This window comes from Solanum tuberosum, unplaced genomic scaffold (genome assembly GCF_000226075.1).
Source record: "Solanum tuberosum cultivar DM 1-3 516 R44 unplaced genomic scaffold, SolTub_3.0 scf00173, whole genome shotgun sequence".
Classification (NCBI taxonomy): Eukaryota; Viridiplantae; Streptophyta; class Magnoliopsida; order Solanales; family Solanaceae; genus Solanum; species Solanum tuberosum.
Genome location: NW_006239104.1, coordinates 300,758 through 322,557, shown reverse-complemented (window position 1 = coordinate 322,557; position 21,800 = coordinate 300,758). Strand labels below are relative to the sequence as shown.

Here is a 21,800-nt window from a genome sequence, read left to right as displayed (position 1 = left end):
AACGGGAGCAAACTCAGCAGCATTTCAAACACAAATTTAAATACTTCCATCTGTAGTTTTGCATTGCCATTACAAAACTGCAACAGGTTGCAGTCTAGACTTGTTCCTCATATCTTTGATTAAGAAAAACTAAATTTCTTCCACAATTTGAAGTTCAAAAACAATATGAAAAATACAAACTCAAATAAAAATGCAAGGTAAGTTCCAAAATTGCATAACAGAGACGAAAAATTCAACTGCGCAGGTGTCCAAACTAAGCTTGAGTTGAACTGGCATTCCAACAAAGGTTCTCTTTATGTATTTCTAATCGCCACCCAAAATTCTGTGGTCATCCTGCAGGACGGGAAAATGCCATCTGGAAAACAGAAGGTAATTAATTGGTATCTTGCACACATTAGTCACTGATCTTCCAAGTATGAGAAAGGAACCGAATAACGCACCAACAGAAGTTTTGAACACTCAAAAGTATACATGTATCTATGAACACAACAAAACAGTTTTTGAAATGGCGAACACGGTTTAGAGAAAGCATACTCTAAGACCTGTAATTGAAAATGTCTGGGAAGGAACTTAAAAGGGGGTGTAAGATATACCTTGGTGACTACCGCCTGTCAGTTTTGCCACTTGATCTCTTTCCAGAGTAGAGATGTTTTGGTTTCAGAGTAGGAATGACTCTATCGGACTCTCCCCGACGAGCATCCTTGTTCCTCTTATTAGCAGATTTCTTGAACAACTTTATAGCCTGTTCCTTCTGGGGTTTGTCCTTGAAACCCTCCCCTGGAACAAATTCACTTCGAGGTCGTGACATTGACCTTGATCTTGCCATGGAAAGAGATCTAGACCTACGTTGCTTCTTGCTGGGAGTAATCTCGTCAACATCCATTGCTTCATTACCATTGTCATCGCCACGTTCAACTGATCTCTCTCGTTTACGACCCCTTGACTTACTTCGGGCTCGATTGATTGCTAGAGTTGGATCCAATCCCAAAGCAGATAACTGTCTTCCCATTCTTTTTGAAGTAAACTCCTTGTCTTTATCAAACTTTCTTGGTACAGTGGGTCGACTCTCTGCGGTGCTCTTCTTCATTCTATGCTGTTGAATGAGCAAACTTTTCTTTTTCCGGATTTCAGCTAATGCTGCTTGTTCTTCAGGGGTCAGCTCTGCACCGTCCATCTCAAAATCATCATCTCCTTCTTCCTCCTGACGAAGACCTTCTTCTCTCTCCAATTCTTCAAGCCTTTCTAAGATATCAGGGTCAACAAAGTCATAGACATTGTGCCCATCTAAAATTCAGGCATTATATCTTCCTTCCACTCTTCATTTGCTAATAGATAGTGCTTCCTCAAGCTTGCAGAATAAACACCAGCACCTCCATTCTCATTCTCCAAATCTCTCTCGAGCTTCCTTTTCTGTTTCTCAGCATCTGCCTCAGCCTGCTTCGCTCTGGCTTCCAACACTGCCTCAGGTATGCATGCCGGCCTCTCTTTCTGGTCACGTTGTTTTGGCATATATAGCAACATGGAAGCGGTTCAAGCAGTCATTTAACTTTTTCGATTTCATTTTCAATTCCACCCTTTGATTCAGTAACCTCTCACAAGCTGCATTCTTCACTAAAATTACGCCATCTTCAGTCAAAGTGCTCATAGTTAACAGCACACCTGCTTCATCTGTTGCCTCGCCACCTTGACCAATCACTGTCTTCATAGCTTCATCTTTCATCTCCGCGACTAACTTCTTATCTTCCTCAGAAATCCCTTCTAATGGCTGCAAGTCTGTTTTGTTGCATACAATCATCAACGGCTTGTTCATAAAGAGTGATTTGATGCTGTGAAAAAGAGCGGCCTGTTGCGCAATGCTATAGCCACAAGAACCAGAAATATCAAGGAAAAATAACACAACGGCCCTCAGATGTGCTAGAGCTGTAATACTGCACATTTCTATGATATTACGATCCTCGAATGGCCTATCCAAGATCCCTGGAGTGTCGATCACTTGATACCTCAGATATTTGTAGTCAGTATGACCGACAAACAAGGACTTGGTAGTGAAGGCATAAGGCTGCACATCCACATCTGCTCTTGTAATCTTGTTGATGAATGAACTCTTGCCAACATTTGGATACCCACAAATCAAGATGGTTCGAGTATTGGGATCAATTGAGGGAAGTCTTGCCATGTGCTGCCTAATCTGTTCCAAATAAGCCAAACTTGGGCCAATGCGCTTTATAACAGTGCACATACGCCCAAGAGCTGCAACTTTCAGGGACTTGCAGCGATAGAGTGAGTCACCATATTTCAACAATTTGACATAATCCTTTGCTACTTTAGAAATCAAATTTCTAGCAGTATTAATTTGGCCAAGGGCAAGCTTGTAATGGTCTTTGTTGTAGAGCACATGAAGAAGGTCCCCATAGAAAGGATGGATATCATCAAGCCTGGGGAACTCATCAATAATGGTGGAGAGTTTGTCATAGAAATTCTGCTGCGTATATTTCACTTTGCGCATGTAAAAATTGACGTATACGAGAGATAGCATATCCTTTGTGCACAACAGTAGGAGTTTGACGCTGGGTGCGAGACAGAATGATATCGACGAAGTCCTTCCCATTGGGAACCACTGTAATCTTCTTAAAATTGTACTGCACCATCTTTTATAATCTGGACTTGCAGTATAGAATTGAGACTGCACAGTACAATGAAAAAACTGCATTAGTAGATGCACAAAAACAAAAAGAACCCATCAACCGACTGATCTCTCTCAAACAAATAACACTTGGCAATTCAAATTACAAAAATATCTTCCATTGACAAGCTTATTAAATGTGCCTTCAAATCCTTATACTATGAAAATATACACAATCAAGAAAGATATTTTTTTCAGCCTCAAGTCAAAAAATTTACAGCTACACTAGTCCAATATGTTAAATGCCTTCAGATGGGAATACCATATTACAACATATAAGTCCCTATCCTAAAACCTGCCCAGATAGAACCACCATAAATTCATTGCAAATTACAATAAAGTAGCTATCTGTTAGAGGTTTTTTCATATATGAATTCAAACTTTAAAGAAAAAGGAACTCTTTTTTTAATTAAAAAAAAAAGATTTTTATCCGAAAAGAGCATCAAGTAGATGCACAGTTACAACGAAAGGAAAAGGCATTAACAAAAGAACTAAAGGAATCCCTTTTCAGTGTCAATCTAAGACAAGGGAGCTAACAAAATCCAACCAAAGAAGAAGGAACTCTTGAATAAACCGAGATGTATCATTCACATCCATGAGATTGAAATGAAAATAACACCTTTCAAGTTACAAGCAGACAACTGAAATAGTAAAAGGTAATTTACTTCCTATCCAAACAAGGTTCTCTAAAAGCAATATAGTCTTTAAAATTCTAAAAAGTTAAATAAATCAGTCAAAATACAATAGCAAGTTCCCAGAAACAAAAACAAAAATCACAACATAAACACGAATCGTCGAATCGAGTATCAAAATTTCAAGATAAATTCATCATAGCAAAACAGAAAAAAATGAGCTCAACTCTTCCATCGTTTATCAACGACAAAAGGAAATGATAAAAAAATCTATAGTATTATCTTAAACTAATTGAACAGAGAAAACATCACCTAAACAAATGTAAAGGCTACGAAGAACTCAAAATTAAAGATGCAGAGAGTAGAAATTACGTGTATCGATGGCTGCAAGAGAAGTCGATGGCCTTTGAACGGTTTTTGGACAAACCAAAACCCTAGGCTTGAAAGGGTTTACACTTGAGGACGAAGCATATTATATATGGACTTGGGACAAGCCGCAAAATCTCGGGTCGGCCCATTCTAAAGTTTCGTAACGGGATGGGTTTATTTTGCAAAATTTCGGGACGGCCCATTATAGTTTTTTGAGAAAAAAAAATCAGAAATAGCAATGATCATAGATATAATAGGGATATATAAATATAGTTTTGGTAATTACATTTTATAGATATAATTCTATTTGCTATGAAGGTTGTGATTTGTATATTTTGTTTGTATATATTTCTCTTGCGAATATACAAAAATGACAAGTATATACAAATTTTGTATTTATATATATATTGGAATTAGGGGTGTACAAAATCGAATCAAACCGCAAATCGAGTCAAACTGAAAAAAACCCGACTAGTGGTTTGGTTTGACTTGGTTTGGCATTGGGAAAAAAACCCGATTATATTTGGGTTGGTTTGGTTCAACTAAAAAAAACCAACCCGACATTATATATATAATTTTAAATTTTTATTTTATACGTAAAAATATTTACTTTGATATAATTTTTAAATATTTCTTATACTTTTTCATAGTTTTTATCTTTTAATATATTATTTCATGTTAGAAAGTTAAAATTCTTAATGGTCCAATAAAGATTATAGTCCATAGATGTTGGTAATTATAATAAAGCTCAAATCAAAATTAAATTAATACTAATGCAAAAAGAAAATCAATTCAACACTAAGAATGACAATAATATTAAATATTTGTTCTTTAGTTTTACATAGGTTTAGGCAATTAAAATACATAATCTAATTTTAATTTCCTTTAATATTTAGTCATGTAACTAATATTTATTAAACTTATTTTAGCATGATTTAGTGCTCTTAAATTATGATCATTTTCATTATGACTTATTAATTTGCAATATTTGTTTTACCGATTTCATTATTATTATTTTTTTGGATATTTTAGTGTCATTAATCATACCATATTTTGTGTTATTTTCTTAAGAAACACCTTAGATAGTTGTATTTTGGTAGGACTAAAGAAATATTTGAAGTACAAGTAAATTATATGTTTGTATGAATACTTTATAACCTAAAAACCCAAAAAAATCCGCAAATCCGAAAAACCCGAAAAAATCCGAGGTTGAAAAACCCGAGTTTTATTGGTTTGGTTTGGTTTATAAATTCAAAAACCCGACACAAATGGTTTGATTTGATATTTTGAAAAACCCTAACCAACTCGACCATGTACACCCCTAATTGGAATTTCCCAGGACTCTGTTTGTATATTTTGCTTGTCAATATACAAACAGGGTAATTTATCGTGAACTTTTCATATATCATAATCAAATAGCTAGGATAAGCATATACAAATTCTGGATTTATATAATCAAGAACCGAATTATACAAATTCTGAATTTATACAATTAAGAAACTGAATAGTAAAATTTCATGAAACTGTAGCAACGGATTAAAAATAATCATAATTATAGCTATATTATATAATATACTCTAGACGTTTGTCATTTCACATAATTTGCTTAAAATGGAATATACTTCCTCGACAAGAATAAGTTCGATTTTTATAGCCCTTTATAAATTTGTTATTAGTTTTTATGTCTTTTATGAGATCTTTATTTTTCAATTGAAAAATCTTCTTTTTTGTACATAGAAGATAATTTTCTTGATTCGTCTCTCCCTAGACGTATTTGCAATCCTAGGATTATGCCTAGTATAGAGGATCAATTTTTTGCTTATTTAAATGCTTAGTTTTAACGTGTATGATTACTAGAATTTGTATTTCATGTACCAAGAAAGATTTGAAACAAATTTGATGAACCGAATTAGAAAAAACAAAAATAGCCAATTCATTTCCTTTTAGAGTGAATAGATTAAAAAAAAGAAGCTAAACATAATTATCATTGTTTTGCAAATTTTATACCCATAGAGAATATGACAGGCTACTGTCTTCTCTTTTTTTAATATACTTTACCTGATTTAGTTGGTATTGCGGACTTTGTACAATTGATTGGACTACATAAATATTCCTGCAATATAGATCATTGAAAGGATCTCAGAGTCCCACCTAAGTACGAAAGTCAAGATTTTTTAGAAAAACAAATTCATATTCAAAGAGTGTAAATGGATAAGCTTACACTAATCTATCAGTTTGGGCTTTAAATTCGAAATTTCCATTGATATTTGGAATGGAAAAAGTCTACTCATACAAAAAAAAAAAGATTCTCTATTGATTCAAGCTCCAAAAGTTTCACCAAAGAGTTGCAAGTGACAACACACATGGATTTTTATGAGTTAAGTCTATCTTTTATTATACTATCTAGCTAATTATATCCCGTCGTTACTTAAACTTAACAAAGTTTACCCCTCAATTGGATGATTTTGTCCGAATTGACCAAAATCACATGATTTCCCTGAAATAACCAGGTCTTCTCTTTTAACTTAACCTGACTCGACACACTTACTATTGGACTAATTTTAATTTGATTTATGGAGGACCACATAAATCTCCACAATATTGACCTTGTAACAAGACTATTATGTAGTTCTAAATAATACTCCGCCCATCTTAGTTTATGTGATGATATTTGACTAGACACAACGTTCAAAAATGAAAGAAATTCTTTTGAAATTTGTGATCTAAAAAACATCTTTCATTGCAACTTCTGTGAGTAATACCATTTTCAAACTACAAAGGAACAGGGATGTCGTAACACCAATATAGCTAATGGATATTTCCGTTCTAATGCTCTACCTGAGAGCTATCAATATTTGGTAGCTTTCTTCCTATAAAATGGAACACTATTGAATCAAATTGCAAAGACAATATTGAGAAAAGGATTATCTTTTTCCAGATGAAATGGAGCTAATATTTATGTCACTTTCTGATGACGCGAAACGCTTGTTTCTTCCATATTTTGCAACCTAGTGCACTGGAAAATATGCAGCTGATTTACCATCAGATTCTTGACAAAGGGACTATGGAAGTGATCTGCAAAATTCTGTACATGAACCTCAATGATTGAAAAAGAAAGTGAGCAAGTTATCACACACCTGTTTTGCAGCATTTCTGTGAAGCAGACAATGCTCAACAAGTTGTTGCATCTTCCACAGATTGGTGGTATCTGAAGCACTTGTACTATTCTTAGTAAGGTTGGGAGGAAGTAAAGAATTGTTTCCACATGAACAATATAACTTTAGCTGTCAGATATTAGTTTGTAATTGGGATTGCTTTTGGGAAGATGGTGATGAAATCTCACCTCCGGCTCTTTCTTTGGAAGTTGGAACGGTAGTCAGTTTCAACTGTATAAGCTCCTGTTGAGTATGACACCGTATGAGGATGTCATCAAGCTACGACAGGTACCATGGTGCAATGCGATGCTTATAGAACACTCTGTGCATCATAAACAGCAGGTTAACAAGCCATATGTGATCCATATGAGAGAAGTAAATAAGAGATGAGAACATGACAATTAATTCAGGAGAGACAAAAGGAACAACCTCAAGTAATTTAGGCAGGAGGCAAATAAACAGGTAAGGCGAATCACTCAATCTCAAGTCTAACAATATTCAAATAAGAGATTCTCAAACCCCTTTACTACAAAGATGGTGGTAAAGAGAAACATAAGAAAGATTATACGTGCAAAGATAAGAGAGGATGACTTACATGTCTACAAATTACTCAGAATAAGTGAACCTGAACAGAATTCACAAAATATAGAGACTTGTGTCCGTATAGATGCTTTCATCAAAATAAACAGAATGAATAAGCGAGTACGGAAATATCCTCAATCATGCCTAAACTGAATTCAGTTTCTATTGTAAAGGTTTTCCCACACCTCAATAATGTTAAAATACGAACAGAAATACTTCCAAAAAGGTGAAAATGAGATTTCTACCAAAACAACAAAAGAAATTTACAAAAATGCAAAAGAGAACGCTTTACAGGAAACCTGCATGCCTGCTTGTTAACATGTGCTAATAGTTCTACCAGAAATCACCACAAGAACATGAACCATCTACAAAATGATGAAAGCGATTCCGGTCCCTAACAATGATTTTGCGTCCTGTGATTTTTGAAATGAGCTTTGTGACAGCATGGCAATCTGGACAAACACGTAGATTCTTGACAATCTTGATTGTAGTTCCTGCCTGAGTACTAATTAGTCCATAAGCAATGGCTAGCCTTTCACTATGAACCGCAAGTGCTTGCTGCTTCTCAACTTCCCCAAGATTATGCAAGACTATTTCAATCTGCGGTGAGTACCCATGAGCCTCGAGCCACTTGTTCATCTCCTCCAGCATTATGTAAATTTCTTTGCTTTTGGGATGCTTCATATCACCCGCAAGGAACTCGTGCACTTTATTGTTTACCTCAATGGAGCTACAGCCAGGTTCCTTGTCAACCCCGCTTCTTTTCATCAATGCCCTCACCTTTGCCACCCCATCCCAATCACCAGCAGCAGCATATATGTTGGATAGCAGAACATAAGTACCTGAAGTAGCAAGATCCTGTTCGACTAGGAACTCCATAATTTTCTCTGCAAGCCTTACGTCCCCATGAATCCTACAAGCAGTCAGTAGAGTTCCCCATAAAATAGGATCAGAATCAATCTTCATACTTTTGACAAATTCATAAGCTTTTTCTAGCTGTCCAGCTCGTCCAAGAAGATTCACCATGCAACCATAGTGCTCAATCTTTGGCTCAATTAAATACTTCTCCATTAACTGAAAATAAGTCCACCCTTCAGACACCAATCCGGCATTAGCACAAGCACTTAAAATGCCAATAAACGTTATATCAGTAGGTTGGAGACCCAACTTACACATCTCATAGAACACCTGCAAAGCTTCAAGGCTAAATCCATGCATCGCATATCCTACAATCATCGAATTCCATGTTATGACATCCTTATCTCTCATCTGATCAAACACCATTCTTGCATCCTCTAAACTCCCAGACTTGCTATACATGTCAATAAAAGCAGTACCTACATGTTTATTTACTTGGATTCTGTTACTTTTCACATAAGCATGAATCCAACGACCTGATTCCAGTACTCCCATTTGCGCACAAGCAGAAAGAGCAGCCACCACGGTTACTTCATTAGGTTTCACTTTTGACAGTAACATCTGCCTAAAAAGAACCAAAGTTTCACTAGGTCTACCATGTTGGCCATACCCATCAATCATGGCATTCCAACAAACAACATCCCTGTCTTCCATCCCATCAAACAACTCTCTTGCTTCTTGGACATGCCCATTCTTTGCATATCCAGTAATCATTGTTGTTAAAGACACCAAGGACCTTTCAGGCATAGTGTCAAAGAGTTTGCGAGCTGACACAATGTCACTGCCTCTTGCATAGACATCTACAAGAGCAGTTCGAACGTATGTGTCAGATTCATATCCGAGTTTCAGGGCTTGACAATGAAGGGCTTTTCCTGATTCAAGTGGGCAAGTTTTAAGCAGCGTAGAAAATGTAAATGCATTAGGCTCAATATTTTGTGTTAGCATTTGGATATATAAGACATAGGCTTGTTCATAGAGATCATTGATCACATGATTATGGATAATGGCTGTGTAAGAGAACACAGTTGGACTATGAGTGCGCTTAAAAACAGTAACAGAATGTTGGAGGTGTCCAAGGGAAGAGTATGATTGTTGGAGCCTAAAATTCAAGACTGGGTCACTCTCCAAACCATTGCGAATAAGAAATGCATGAATCTGTAGAAGCTGTCTGATGTTTTTTGACTTGTCTATCAAGAATTTAAGTCTGTCTGGTGACGGGCTATGGCTGTACTTGGTGTTAGTACTAGTAGTGTATAGTGGTGGACTGGAGAAAAAGGAAGTTCCAGCCATGATTTCAGCCACGGCCAAAGCTTTGGTTGGGAACTCTTTCAAGACTGTAATATGTCCGAGATCCCAAGAGCAATCAAAATGTAACTAGGAGAACACAAAAGGCATCTGATCAAGCACCTGCTTCATCATCAACAATAAGCACATAGTTATAAGGAAGACTTCAGACAGGTCGATATAGAAATTAAGTGCCTTCAAATATTGCTGGATACACAACTTCAAACTATTGCCTACAGTTTTACGAATCAATGTCAATGTTTTATAACCCCCTAAGGAGCCAGTTGACATTTGGCAATAAGCTTGCGCTTGTTTAGAGAGATCATCCTAAATGATTAAAGTGTGTCGTTCACGATACATAAAATATTCAGCCACTAAGGAATTTCTTCCAAGTAATATTAATAGAAGCAAAGGAAAACTTTTTTGATAACCGTGGTACCCAGACCAGCTTTCGTAATTCCATGGAACAACTATCAGATAACTCTATCCACTAAAACAATAACAAATGAGAAGAAATCACTTAGTATTTTATGTCTATGTTGCGAAATTGAACAGACCTCACGGTGCTCAACCCACAGCATTGACCACTAAGCACACCCTGGTACTCTCTGTGTGTATTCCGATAAGACTTGTTAATGTAGGTAACTTTTCCTTTTAAGGCTGATAGTATCAGTTACCTATACAATTTTAATGGAACCTTTAATTCTGCAGAGAGATCCTAGGTTGCAAATTGAAGAGAGCAATCAAAGTACCTGCACCTTTTAACCTCGCAAAAGAAATTGCCTTGTTCATAAAATGGAAGAATTTCAAGTGTGGAGTCTCTTGGCTACTTGAAAGAGACGATTAACAGCCTAACAGCTACTATCAACGACGTCGTAGTAGTAATATATTCTCTTCCCCTTTCGAAATATCTTCCCAACAATCTCCTTATGGATATTGAAATGCACTACTAATCTTTAAAATTATCTTTTTCTTTTTTAAAATAAACAAAAAAAAAAGAGTATATTTTTTTTTTTATAAGAGACAAGTATTGAAAACACTCTAAACTCCGTGCGAATTAATAGTTTCATACTCAAATTATTGACAACCTTAAAAACACTCATCTACTTGACTAACTGAACTTAAACACATCTTCGGTCTTACAACATGAGTGAAATACATCTCTAAATTCTCGTCAAGTTTAGAGATGTTTTCAACTACTTCTACAAAAGTCTAAAACCACTTGTTATGTCATATTGCATATTAGAAGTAAATCTAAATTTAGTTAATCAAGTAGGAGAGTGTTTTTAAGGCTATCAATAGTTACTAGTAATTTGCGTCAAGTTCAAAGGTATTTTCAATATTTTTATCTTTTTTTAAAGATGCATTATGGATAACTAGTAAAAATTTATCTTACCAAAATATGTGGAAGTATAGTCATACATGGGTGTGTTTGGTACAAAGGAAAACATTTTTCCAATTTTCTATCTGATAGTAATATTTTTCACTTGCATATGGAATACAAAAGAGAGAACAACTTTTTACAGTTTCCATCATCTCCTTCATAAACCAAAGTACTACTGAAAGCTACCATGAAACTACAAACAATTAACCAAACACCCTCACAGCTGACTTCTTAAATACACCTCCAAGAAGAACTAAATCCTTCTTTACAATGATTTTCGCATTAACATATGAAACATTTGAGCTAAAAGAAACAAGAAAGATGTGCAGAAGAGAGTTTAGCCAATACATATTGTAGCATGAGCGCAGCTCGCGTTGAAAACATTTGGGAAATCAATCAAACTGGAAATGTTGGAGGAACCATTGTTCAGACTTCACAAGCATCACATATAACTGGACAAGTATATATATCAACCTACAGAACACCAAATCACATCAACAGACAAACATGAAATAAATAGAGAAGGGACAAACCAAAGAAGCCTCCTCATTTTCAAATCAATTTACAAAGCTACCAGAATTGACCCAAAAAAATAATAATTTAGTTGCCAAGTTCAATTCTCCTGGCTTCTGCTATCAGAAAGCATCGTCGTCTCTTCTGAAAAATTGAACTTGCTGGTTGCACCAAAGATGTCAGCAAGTTGCAATACTATCCTTTGACATGTGTCACTAGTTGGCAGGAAAGCATCTGGAAGGGAAGGGATGCATTCAGGGAGAAATTCTGTCTTGTTGAAGGTTGGAGCATACAGCGCCAGCACTGTCCGACAGAATATGAATCTGCAATATTCAGAGTGTTTTACCATCGAAGTTTTTGCGAGGAAAAGAGCAACAGAAAAGTAGACCGGTATAACTTTAAAACATATTTACTTATTAAAAGGACTACTTAAGTTTCATTAGATTGGTTAGAAATTTGCTAAAATATAAAAGATTTACTCTATATTCTTGCACCATTACTTGTGTGCAGTCCCCTTATATTTTGATAAGATTTTGTCCAAATTATACCCCCAGCATGCTCGAAGGGTTTGAAAACAACTAATACAAACAAGGGCATTTTTGGTCTTTTTTGCTATTTTATCTCATACACAGCTAATAGCCTAATACAGGAATTATTATCCCATATTGAATCTGGTACAATAATTTAGGAAGTCCCCATAACAACATACCCTGTGGGATGGGTCTAGGGAGGGTAAAGTATACCCAGACCTTACCCCTACCTCGTGGAGGACTGGAGGTAGAGGTTGTTTCCGAAAGATCCTCGGTTCAAGTAACACATCAAAGCAGTATGAAAAAGAACACAGAAGTAAAGAAGACATCAAATAATAGAGAAAACATTACACAGCATTCAAGGATAAGGAATAGTAATGACAGCAAAATATTACGATGCTCGAAGCAAATAATAGAGAAAGCATTGCATTGCTAATAGTACTGATATGAACAGAGGAAAAGGTACGGTGCACCAAACTACCACCAAACCAATACGTGGAAGCTACTCTTCGTATTATAAGAACCAGGTTGAGATTCCTGTACAAGTTTTACGAAGATTCCCTATACAGGATATGAGAAATTGAGAATAATGACCAAACAAGGGATAAAACAATGCAAGATTATAGAATTCCTGCATCAGTGAGACAGAGAAACAATGATTACAGAGGTCTTTTGAAGACGAAAAGGCTTGGACAAGAGTTAAATTATGTGCCTCGGATATTATAGAATTCCTGTATTAGGAAGTAGAAGAAAGCTAACTTTATGTTCCCTTTAAATTGTACAGATGGTTTTAGCACAGCCTTTGTGCTACACATTTATGATTTTGTTACCATTCTCAAGAAATTTCCTCAAAAAAGAATTCATGCTTAACCTCCACATCCACCCTCACGCCCATAAGCCTTGAGAAAATACAAATAGAGACCAATTTAACTGACATACCGAACCAACATCACATCCACCCTCACACCCATAAGCCTTGAGAAAATACAAATAGATACCAATTTAACCGACACTCCAAACCAACATCTTGGAATAAAAAAATGTACGAGTGAATCAGCAATTTATACCAGCGAAGTATTAGATTTTGCCAGGTGCTCAATGTCCAATCAACTACTTCCATATTCAGCCACTCGAGGGACTACTTCAAGACTTGACACTAGATGACTAAGATGAGTACTGAAGAAAATGTTGGCGAACAGTAGCAACCTACCTTAAAATGAGCCGCCGTAAAAATGGATCTCCAAGAGTTTGAGCCCAAACAGGATTAAGATTATCTGATGCTGCTAACAACAAACCCCACTCATTTAATGATGAAGAAAGTAGTTTGTCAGCCTTATCATACATATCCTGAAAGCAAGAATCCATGTGTGAGCAAACCAAGGACATAAAAAACAGGTAAGATGCAGTTGGGGCTAAGCTAGCACACCATGTCAATGTCAGAACCCGTGAAACCAAGCATCAAAATGAAAGCCTGTAAAGGAATTGTAAGAAAACTCGTGAATGAGCTTCCACTCGGCTGTCGTGAAGAGTCCACAGTAGGTAGAGGTGACATTGCAGGAGAGAGTAGCATGGCAACTGATTCTCCCTTCTCTGATCCACTTAATGCCTGTTGATATCCATGCATCAAATAATTTTATCCATATCAGAGAAATAAATCAAAAGGCAGAAGGTTCATTACCTAAATAATTTAACAAGTGATTAAAAATAAATTTAAACCTAACTATTAGGCATGTGAGTTAACTTCAGAGTTATCTATTTAACAAGCAGCTACAAGGATATCAAGAAAAAAAGAGGTAACTTCCGCTAAGCACAACGAATTATGAGCTGATGAAGTAATTTTGTAAAAGAAAGCAGGCTGGAGAAAAGGAAAGCACAACCGAAATATTGTCTCCTACCTTAAAAACGACACTAGGAGAAACTCTAATAAATCACCAGAGACCTAGACTGATACTATAATATCATCAAAGTTAATAGACTATTTCAAGCATAAATTCTTCTGAGGGAGTCTAGAACACCATTCAGCTGTAGATTTTGGTTGAATAAAATGCATCAAGGATAAAATAATATACTGCTGGAAAATTATATACAAAGTGCGACTAAGAAGAAGATCAAGGAATCATAGTTTGAAGCCCATGATGTTGAGGGCCACAATGATAATCAAATAAATCAAAAAACTAAAACTTAGAAATGTTTTTGATAAGGTAAATAATTTTATTAATGGAAGGGAAATTCCTGTATACAAATAGAATACCAGAAAGTAGAGCTGTTCTGACAGTAGAGTTTGAGGAGGTGGCAAAAAAGGAGGAAGTGGCATGGAGGCAAAGATCCAGGGCTATATGGCTGAAAGAAGGGGATAAAAATACAAAAAATTTCCACAGAACAGCTAACTGCCACAAGAGATACAACAGCATTGATAGTCTTCTGATCAATGGAGCTAATGTATCAGAACCAGCAATGATCAGGGAGGAGATCATAGATTTCTACCAAAACCTCTACAAAGAGAATGAACACTGGAGACCTCAGTTCAGCCCCACAGATCAAGCTACCTATTATGACTAGAGTCACTTCTGATCATAATCCTCTGCTACTAGAATGTGGAAACTGGGAGAGGTCTTTGTCCTATTTTAAATTCGAAAATTGGTGGTTGCAAACTGAGAATTTTAATGAGAGAATTAAGGGGTGGTGGGATTCTGAAATTTTTATGGGAAGACCAGATTACATTCTAGCTTGCAAGTTGAAATCCCTCAAAGTGAAGTTGAAAGAATGGAGCAGAATTGCTCAAGGCAATCTAGGTCTACAGAAACAGAACATTTTAAACCAGCTATATGATTTAGATGTGATCCAGACTCATAGGTGCTTGTCTGATGATGAGTCATTTCTGAGAGCTGTTCTGACTGGTAGAGTTTGAGGAGGTGGCAAAAAAGGAGGAAGTGGCATGGAGGCAAAGATCCAGGGCTATATGGCTGAAAGAAGGGGATAAAAATACAAAAAATTTCCACAGAACAGCTAACTGCCACAAGAGATACAACAGCATTGATAGTCTTCTGATCAATGGAGCTAATGTATCAGAACCAGCAATGATCAGGGAGGAGATCATAGATTTCAACCAAAACCTCTACAAAGAGAATGAACACTGGAGACCTCAGCTCAGCCCCACAGATCAAGCTACTTTGAATGAAGAAGATAATGTAATGTTGCAAAGTCAGTTTGGAGATCAAGAGATCAAAGAATGTGTGTTTGCTTGTGCAGGAGATAAGGCTCCTGGCCCAGATGGTTTCACTATGGCATTTTCATACAGTGTTGGGAGGTGGTGAAGACGGATGTGATAGCAACCATTCAGAACTTACATAGTCAAGGCTACTTTGAAAAAAGCTTTAATGCTACTTTCATAGCTTTGATCCCAAAAAAAGTGGGTGCAACAGAATTGAAGGATTTCAGGCCCATTAACAGTGTCTATAAGATCATATCAAAGCTACTAACAGAAAGACTTAAGAAAGTGATGTCCAAGCTGGTGGATAAACATCAAATGGCTTTCATTAAGGGTAGGCAGATCATGGATGCCATACTTATTGCTAATGAATGTGTGGATGTGAGGAATTTAAATAAAGTCCCTGGGGTCCTATGTAAGCTGGAAATAGAAAAGGCATATGATCACCTCAATTGGAACTTTCTGTGGAATACACTTGTGAGGATGGGTTTTGGAAATAGGTGGATAAACTGGTTAAAATACTGTGTGAGTACAGTAAAATTCTCAGTATTAATTAATGGTACTCCCTCTGGCTTTTTCCATTCTGAAAGAGGACTACGGCAGGGGGACCCCATTTCCCCTTTTCTGTTTATACTCGCTATGGGTGGATTGAGTGATATGTTGAAAACAGCACAGTCAAATAACAGGATCAAGGGGTTTGGGATGAATGACAGTGACATTTTGGGCTTAAATATCTCCCATCTGCAATATGTTTTTTTTGAAACTGGTAACACCTTAGTGTTCTGTGGGGGAGAGAAAGAGCAACTGAAGTATCTAAGGGTCATCTTTGTTTTGTTTGAAGCTGTTTCTGGATTGCACATAAACTGGGGTAAAAGTTTTATCTACCCAGTGAATGAAGTTCCAGACATCAACAGTCTGGCTGATATTCTAGGAGGTAAAGTGGGAGAACTGCCTACCACCTACCTAGGGATGCCTCTCGAGGCAATGAGTAAGTCAAGGAACATATGGAATGCAGTGGTGGAAAAGTGTGAAAAAAAGTTGGTAAATTGGAGAAGTCAATACCTATCTTTGGGTGGAAGAAGTATCACTTGGGGAAATGGGAAGTTGAGAGCAACAGTAAAAAGGAAGGGGGAATGGGCATAAAGAACCTCAAAGTACAGAATCAAAGTCTCTTATTGAAGTGGCTATGGAGGTTTGTCTCAGGGGAACAAGGTTTGTGGAAAGATGCTATAGTTTCCAGATACACAATGGAAGGCTTATGGATCACTAAGCAAGTTAGAAGCCCTTATGGGGTAGGTCTATGGAGAACAATCAGGAATCAGTGGCCTAAAATGTGGGGAAACTCAAGAATTGTAATAGGAAATGGAAGGAGGACATCATTCCGGAATGATGTGTGGGTTGGTCAATATCCCTTAAAACAGTTGTACCCGGTGATCTATAATTTGAACCAACAGAAGGAGGCAACAGTAGCAGATATCAGGGACAACCAAGGATGGAACCTCTCTTTCAGGAGAATGTTGAATGACTGGAAGATTGGTCACTACAAAATTAAGCTTAAGATATGAATAGCAAGTAAACTAAGTTATAAGCTATGACAACAGAGTTTGGCACTATTATCAAATTTGGACTAGTGCTGCAAGAGAAGGGAAGAGAGACAGTGCAAAGAGTAGAAGGAATCAGATGAGAAGTCGAGAAGAAGGGAGAGATAAGAATAGTAAATGTCAAAAAGCAAAGATGAATTTAACTATGGAAAGTTAAAGTACCTCACAAGGTGGCTTGTTTCACCTGGTTAGTAGCCAGACAAGCAGTACTAACTCAGGACAATCTAATGAAAAGGGGAAGACAATTATGTTCCAGATTTTTTTTGTGAAAGAGAAATAGAGACAACAAACCATCTCTTCATCCATTGTAGAGTGACAGAGAAACTGTGGCAGGTGTTTTTTAACTTAAAGGATATCAGTTGGTCCATGCCAAGGCATACCTCCGAAGCTCTAACATGCTGGAATAGAGAAGGAAATATGTCCGGCAAAGAGAGATGGAAGATTGTCCTTGTTTGCATCTGGTGGACAATATGGAGGGAAAGGAACCAAAGATGTTTTGAAAACAAGAGCATCCCTTTCCAAAGTCTGAAGTTGAATTGTCTTATAACCTTTTTTTTTGGTGTAACTACGTACTCCCCAAAAAGGTGGAGGATATTACTCAGTTTCTAGATAGTTTAGGAGGGATACAGGTGGTAGATTTCTTTTGTTTTGCTTACTGTAAACTCCAGATGTAACTACTACTAGAATACACTTTTGGTGTATTTTGTCTATAAAATGTTAACTTTCTCAAAAAAAAGAAGAAGTCATCCAATCATCTAACTACAAACAAGGGCCTCATGGGTACACCAATAAAGAAACTAGAGACAAGAGGCTACTCCTCACAAACAAAATCATTCTCAACCCTTCAAACACTCTCCTATTCTTCTCCCTCCAAACTACCCACATAATTTCTAATCCCAGGCCTGGGGTTTTCTCCTCCTCCTCCTGAAATCCCAGTTATACATTGGCTTCTTTACTGTTCTCGGCATGGCCCACTGTACTCTGAACCAGCCAGTTCAGGATCTCCCACCACGGACATTCTGGACTGCATTCCTGGATTTTATCATATTTCTAAGAGCACAAGTAGCTCAATTCTCTAAATAAAAGCTACGGTATTTATTTCCTGTATCATGACTCCTTTGCAACCAAAGCTTTCTAAATATTTTATCATCATTTGCTTCTGCCTGCCAAACCGATACTGACAAATCCATGTAATACTTCCTTTAATGAGAAATCTGATGTTTCAACTTCGGAACTCAGTGATAATGGATCCTTTTAACCATTTAAATATGAAGCATGCTGCAACAACGCCGAGCACACATCCCACACATAAAGCCTCAGAACTCAGTGATAATGGATCCTTTTATCCATTTAAATATGAAGCATGCGCAACAACGCCGAGCACACATCCCACACATAAAGCCTTGTGAACCTTATGTAGCACATTAACAAATAACAAATGCCAATCTTGTTTCAGACGTCACAGGCTCCCTATTGGAAATGTGAACCCAAATTGAGGCCCCTCTTCTATGCAGGTGATGCGTATCTGAACACCAAAAATACTACCTAACTACCTCAAGGTACCTTAAGATTTGCTTCTTAAATAACCCAACATCCATACAGTAAGTGCAATTGTAACAAGCAAACTATTGATGGGCAACACAAAGTAGTAAAAAGGAAGATTAAGAGAGAATCCGAGTTTGATGGGGGAATTCTTTTAGCTGCTGTTGAAATAGAGAAAGAATTACTGAATTAGGTTAGAGAGTTTTGGCTCGCTCAGAATTCTCTAGCAACATACACATGGAAGAGACCAGGAAATTTGATTCCCTAGAACAGTTTGTAAAATTCAAATGTGGAGCTTAACTCTGACATTTCAGCAGTTTTAAATTTCAATAAATGTAAGTCCAACCAAGCCCTATTAGGTTATTAGTATTTGAGATAGTTTAAGCTCTGCAATGCAGATATATTCCTATGCCGGTCTCCATATTAGAACATACAATCATCAGTACAAGCATTTCCACCACTCTCTCCATTTTTAGTTAATCATCCTTGAGCACAAAATTTATTGGCTCAACACAATAATAATCTCAGATAAACTATGCACCAATTGTCATCATATTAGCAAGGTCCAGGATGCATACCGTGAATGATTTACTGATATCACTGTCAATGACCAAAAAGAGTGGTCTTCTAGTGAATGGCAACAAGTCACATGGATAAATCCCGTTCAGACCTACAATTAAAAAAATAATCAGGATTCAGAATTATATACAGCCAAAATATGACACTTGGTTTATGTTACCTTTATCAAAAAAATATGACACTTGGTTTCAATTTCAAAGGATAAGGTTTAAAACCAAAATAAAATAAAATTGTGTGATGCACAGAATAGATGATGACCAGCATATATGCTTAAGTGTAAACACAAAATACCAGCCAGATGACGGAAATGAAGTGTAATAATTTGCTTCCATATTTAGATAAAAAGAACTGATGCAGCCAACAACCTCTGAGTCACTGTCCATGTCTTGTATAAATATCAATAAAGAACGCTAATTCTTTTATTAAGGTACAGATCCACCCCACAAATTCCCTACTCAACAACAAAAAAAAACAGTGTAATTACACAAGTGGAGTCTGGGGAAATTCCCTACTCAAGAGCCCAAATTTTACCCACTTTGCTCCCTCGGTGACTCAATCCCCAATATTATGGTTGAAGGTAGAAGCTCTTTGCCAATAGACTACCCTTCATCACAAATGACTTCAATATTTAAGATAATAAAAGGTATGAGCAGAAAAACACCTCCTGACATTGACTTCATTGTCAAATCAAGTTGATATTCCTTGAGTTGATTTTACATAAATAAAATCAGGATTTTTGTCTTAAATTTTTCTATGTTCTTAAAGCATTTCATGAGTTTCTCCCAGGTCTTCTATCTAGTTTTTGTTAATGAGAGAAAACAATGAACTTCTGCAAAGAAACATGTTGTCCATATGAAAACAAGAATTGATTTTAGAGTGACCTATGCACAACGTAACAAGACCTATGTGCTATTCCACCAGCAGATACTTCTGCAACTAGAGAATGAATACAGTATGTTTTGTGCCTCAAACTGTTCATTTTTGGATCTACATTATGGAGAAAGTGTTCAATACCTCCACTGGAACGAGAACCAATGTATAAGCAACTACTCTGCTCACTTAAGCAATTCCCCTTGGCAGAAGTGGGATTTGCGATTTCAAATTCAAAGTTCAGTGAAGATGTAGAGGAGGCTTCTGAGTCGCCAACACGAGACATAAAGCTCCTCCCTGCACCATGGGATGGAGAAGAAAAAGAGTTCTGAGAGCTTCCTGTCACAAATTTAAATTGTTAACAGGATCATTGTAAGCTGTAAATTAGAGTTTTGAAGGAATAATTATGTCAACATATAAGAGCTTTACACCGTCTACTACCTGCAGCAGACAAATATAGTAAAAGAACTCCATCATGAGATAGCTCCTCACAGTTTGTGGCCAAGACCTGCCAATAATTGGCAAGGTTAACTTTCAATGGAGAATAGTATAGAGAGTACATGCATGAGGAATACACAGAGAAATCCAGGAGCTAAAAATCCTTCTCCATATCCACGGAGGCCATTGGCTATAGTGCTGTTTATGCAATGTTCAATCACCAGCTCTAGATAGAAGGATGCCAACTTTTGCAGTATCATTATAGAAGATATTAAAAGGATATTTAAAAACTTCCACCTAGCACAAAAAAAATTAATTGCAATAAAGCTCTGAGTAATATTAATAGAGCATATGCTACCAGGAAAATCAAACTAATTTTCCTCAAAAATAAGCAGTTACCTTTCCCATTTCACATTTGTGCTAAAACAAGTTTCGAGATTTCACATTTACCAAGTTAATTGAACTATACTTATAAGGTATTGAAATGTCCGATGAGAGCACAAGAACTACAATATGCTTTTTCAACAAAAATATTTGTTTGCAAATAGTTGTGTTAGAATATGAATAACCTATTAGAATAGGAATAGGTTTATACAATCCTATTAGAATAGGAATAGGTTTATACAATTCTATTAGAATAGGAATAGTAATAGAAATAGAAATAGGAATACTAAATAGTATCCTACTTGGTAAAGGATTGTATTCTAGGGTCTATAAATAGGGTCTCAATATAATAATATAAACAACAATAATTCAATAATATTTTTTTCCTATATTTCTCACATGGTATCAGAGCCTCTACGATCTTGGTAAACAATCAAAGAGCTTCCGCTGCCCGCGGGCAGCTATTATCCATATATGCTGCAACGATTATGTTAGCAAAAGTTGGGTCACTATGTATCTTTCCGATGACTATTTTCTCATATCTAATTTGTGTAGCACCGTGCCATCATTCCGATGACTACTTTCTTATATCTAATTTGTGTAGCACCGTGCCATCATTCCGATGACTACTTTCTTATATCTAATTTGTGTAGCACCGTGCCATCATTCCGATGACTACTTTCTTATATCTAATTTGTGTAGCACCGTGCCATCATTCCGATGACTACTTTCTTATATCTAATTTGTGTAGCACCGTGCCATCATTCCGATGACTACTTTCTTATATCTAATTTGTGTAGCACCGTGCCATCATTCCGATGACTACTTTCTTATATCTAATTTGTGTAGCACCGTGCCATCATTCCGGTGACTACTTTCTTATATCTAATTTGTGTCTCAAATCTAATTTGCGTAGGGTTGTACCATCATTCCAACCCTACCCGTATAATTTTTCTTTTTCAGCAGGATCATGCCATCATTCCGACCCTACCCATATTATTTCTCCTTTTCAATGGGGTCGTTCCATCAATTCGAACTATCCTATATAATTTCTATTTTCTAGTTGGGTCGTGACATCATTCCGACCCTACCCATATAATTTTATTTCTTAGATTGTGACCACTTTTA

General features: G+C 36.5%; 2 protein-coding genes and 1 pseudogene across 13 annotated transcripts in view; all 3 read right to left on the bottom strand.

Annotated features, from left to right (window-relative positions):
- LOC102601522 (nucleolar GTP-binding protein 1-like) lies at positions 1-3,768 on the bottom strand (annotated as a pseudogene). Its single transcript, XR_367830.2, has 3 exons — positions 3,688-3,768; positions 594-2,683; positions 1-355 (listed from the first exon to the last, which is right to left on the bottom strand). The product of XR_367830.2 is annotated as a nucleolar GTP-binding protein 1-like (transcript).
- Positions 3,769-6,475: 2,707 nt separating this feature from the next.
- On the bottom strand, positions 6,476-10,555 carry LOC102599292 (pentatricopeptide repeat-containing protein ELI1, chloroplastic). Of its 11 annotated transcripts, XR_367829.2 has the most exons (3): positions 7,028-10,555; positions 6,822-6,892; positions 6,476-6,700 (listed from the first exon to the last, which is right to left on the bottom strand). XR_367829.2 is itself a non-coding variant. In XM_006354536.2 (2 exons), exon 1 carries the CDS (start codon positions 9,627-9,629, stop codon positions 7,755-7,757), a length of 1,875 nt encoding a protein of 624 aa, XP_006354598.1. In that variant the 5' UTR covers positions 9,630-10,555; the 3' UTR covers positions 6,476-7,161; positions 7,714-7,754. The 11 variants fall into 11 exon arrangements, 7 of the variants coding, with proteins under 7 accessions (XP_006354598.1, XP_006354599.1, XP_006354600.1 ...); XR_367823.2 differs by having other exon boundaries at positions 6,476-6,759; positions 6,822-10,555; XR_367826.2 differs by having other exon boundaries at positions 6,476-6,911.
- A 758-nt stretch (positions 10,556-11,313) lies between these two features.
- Positions 11,314-21,800, bottom strand: part of LOC102598970 (protein SCAI) — a 13,953-nt gene continuing 3,466 nt past the window's right edge. Inside the window, exons 5-10 of the mRNA NM_001318657.1 lie at positions 20,292-20,358; positions 19,995-20,189; positions 18,980-19,071; positions 13,477-13,656; positions 13,261-13,397; positions 11,314-11,843 (exon numbers count right to left, since the gene is read on the bottom strand). Coding sequence (NP_001305586.1) covers positions 11,621-11,843; positions 13,261-13,397; positions 13,477-13,656; positions 18,980-19,071; positions 19,995-20,189; positions 20,292-20,358 — 894 coding nt within the window. The 3' untranslated portion in view covers positions 11,314-11,620. The remainder of the gene's footprint in view (positions 11,844-13,260; positions 13,398-13,476; positions 13,657-18,979; positions 19,072-19,994; positions 20,190-20,291; positions 20,359-21,800) is intronic.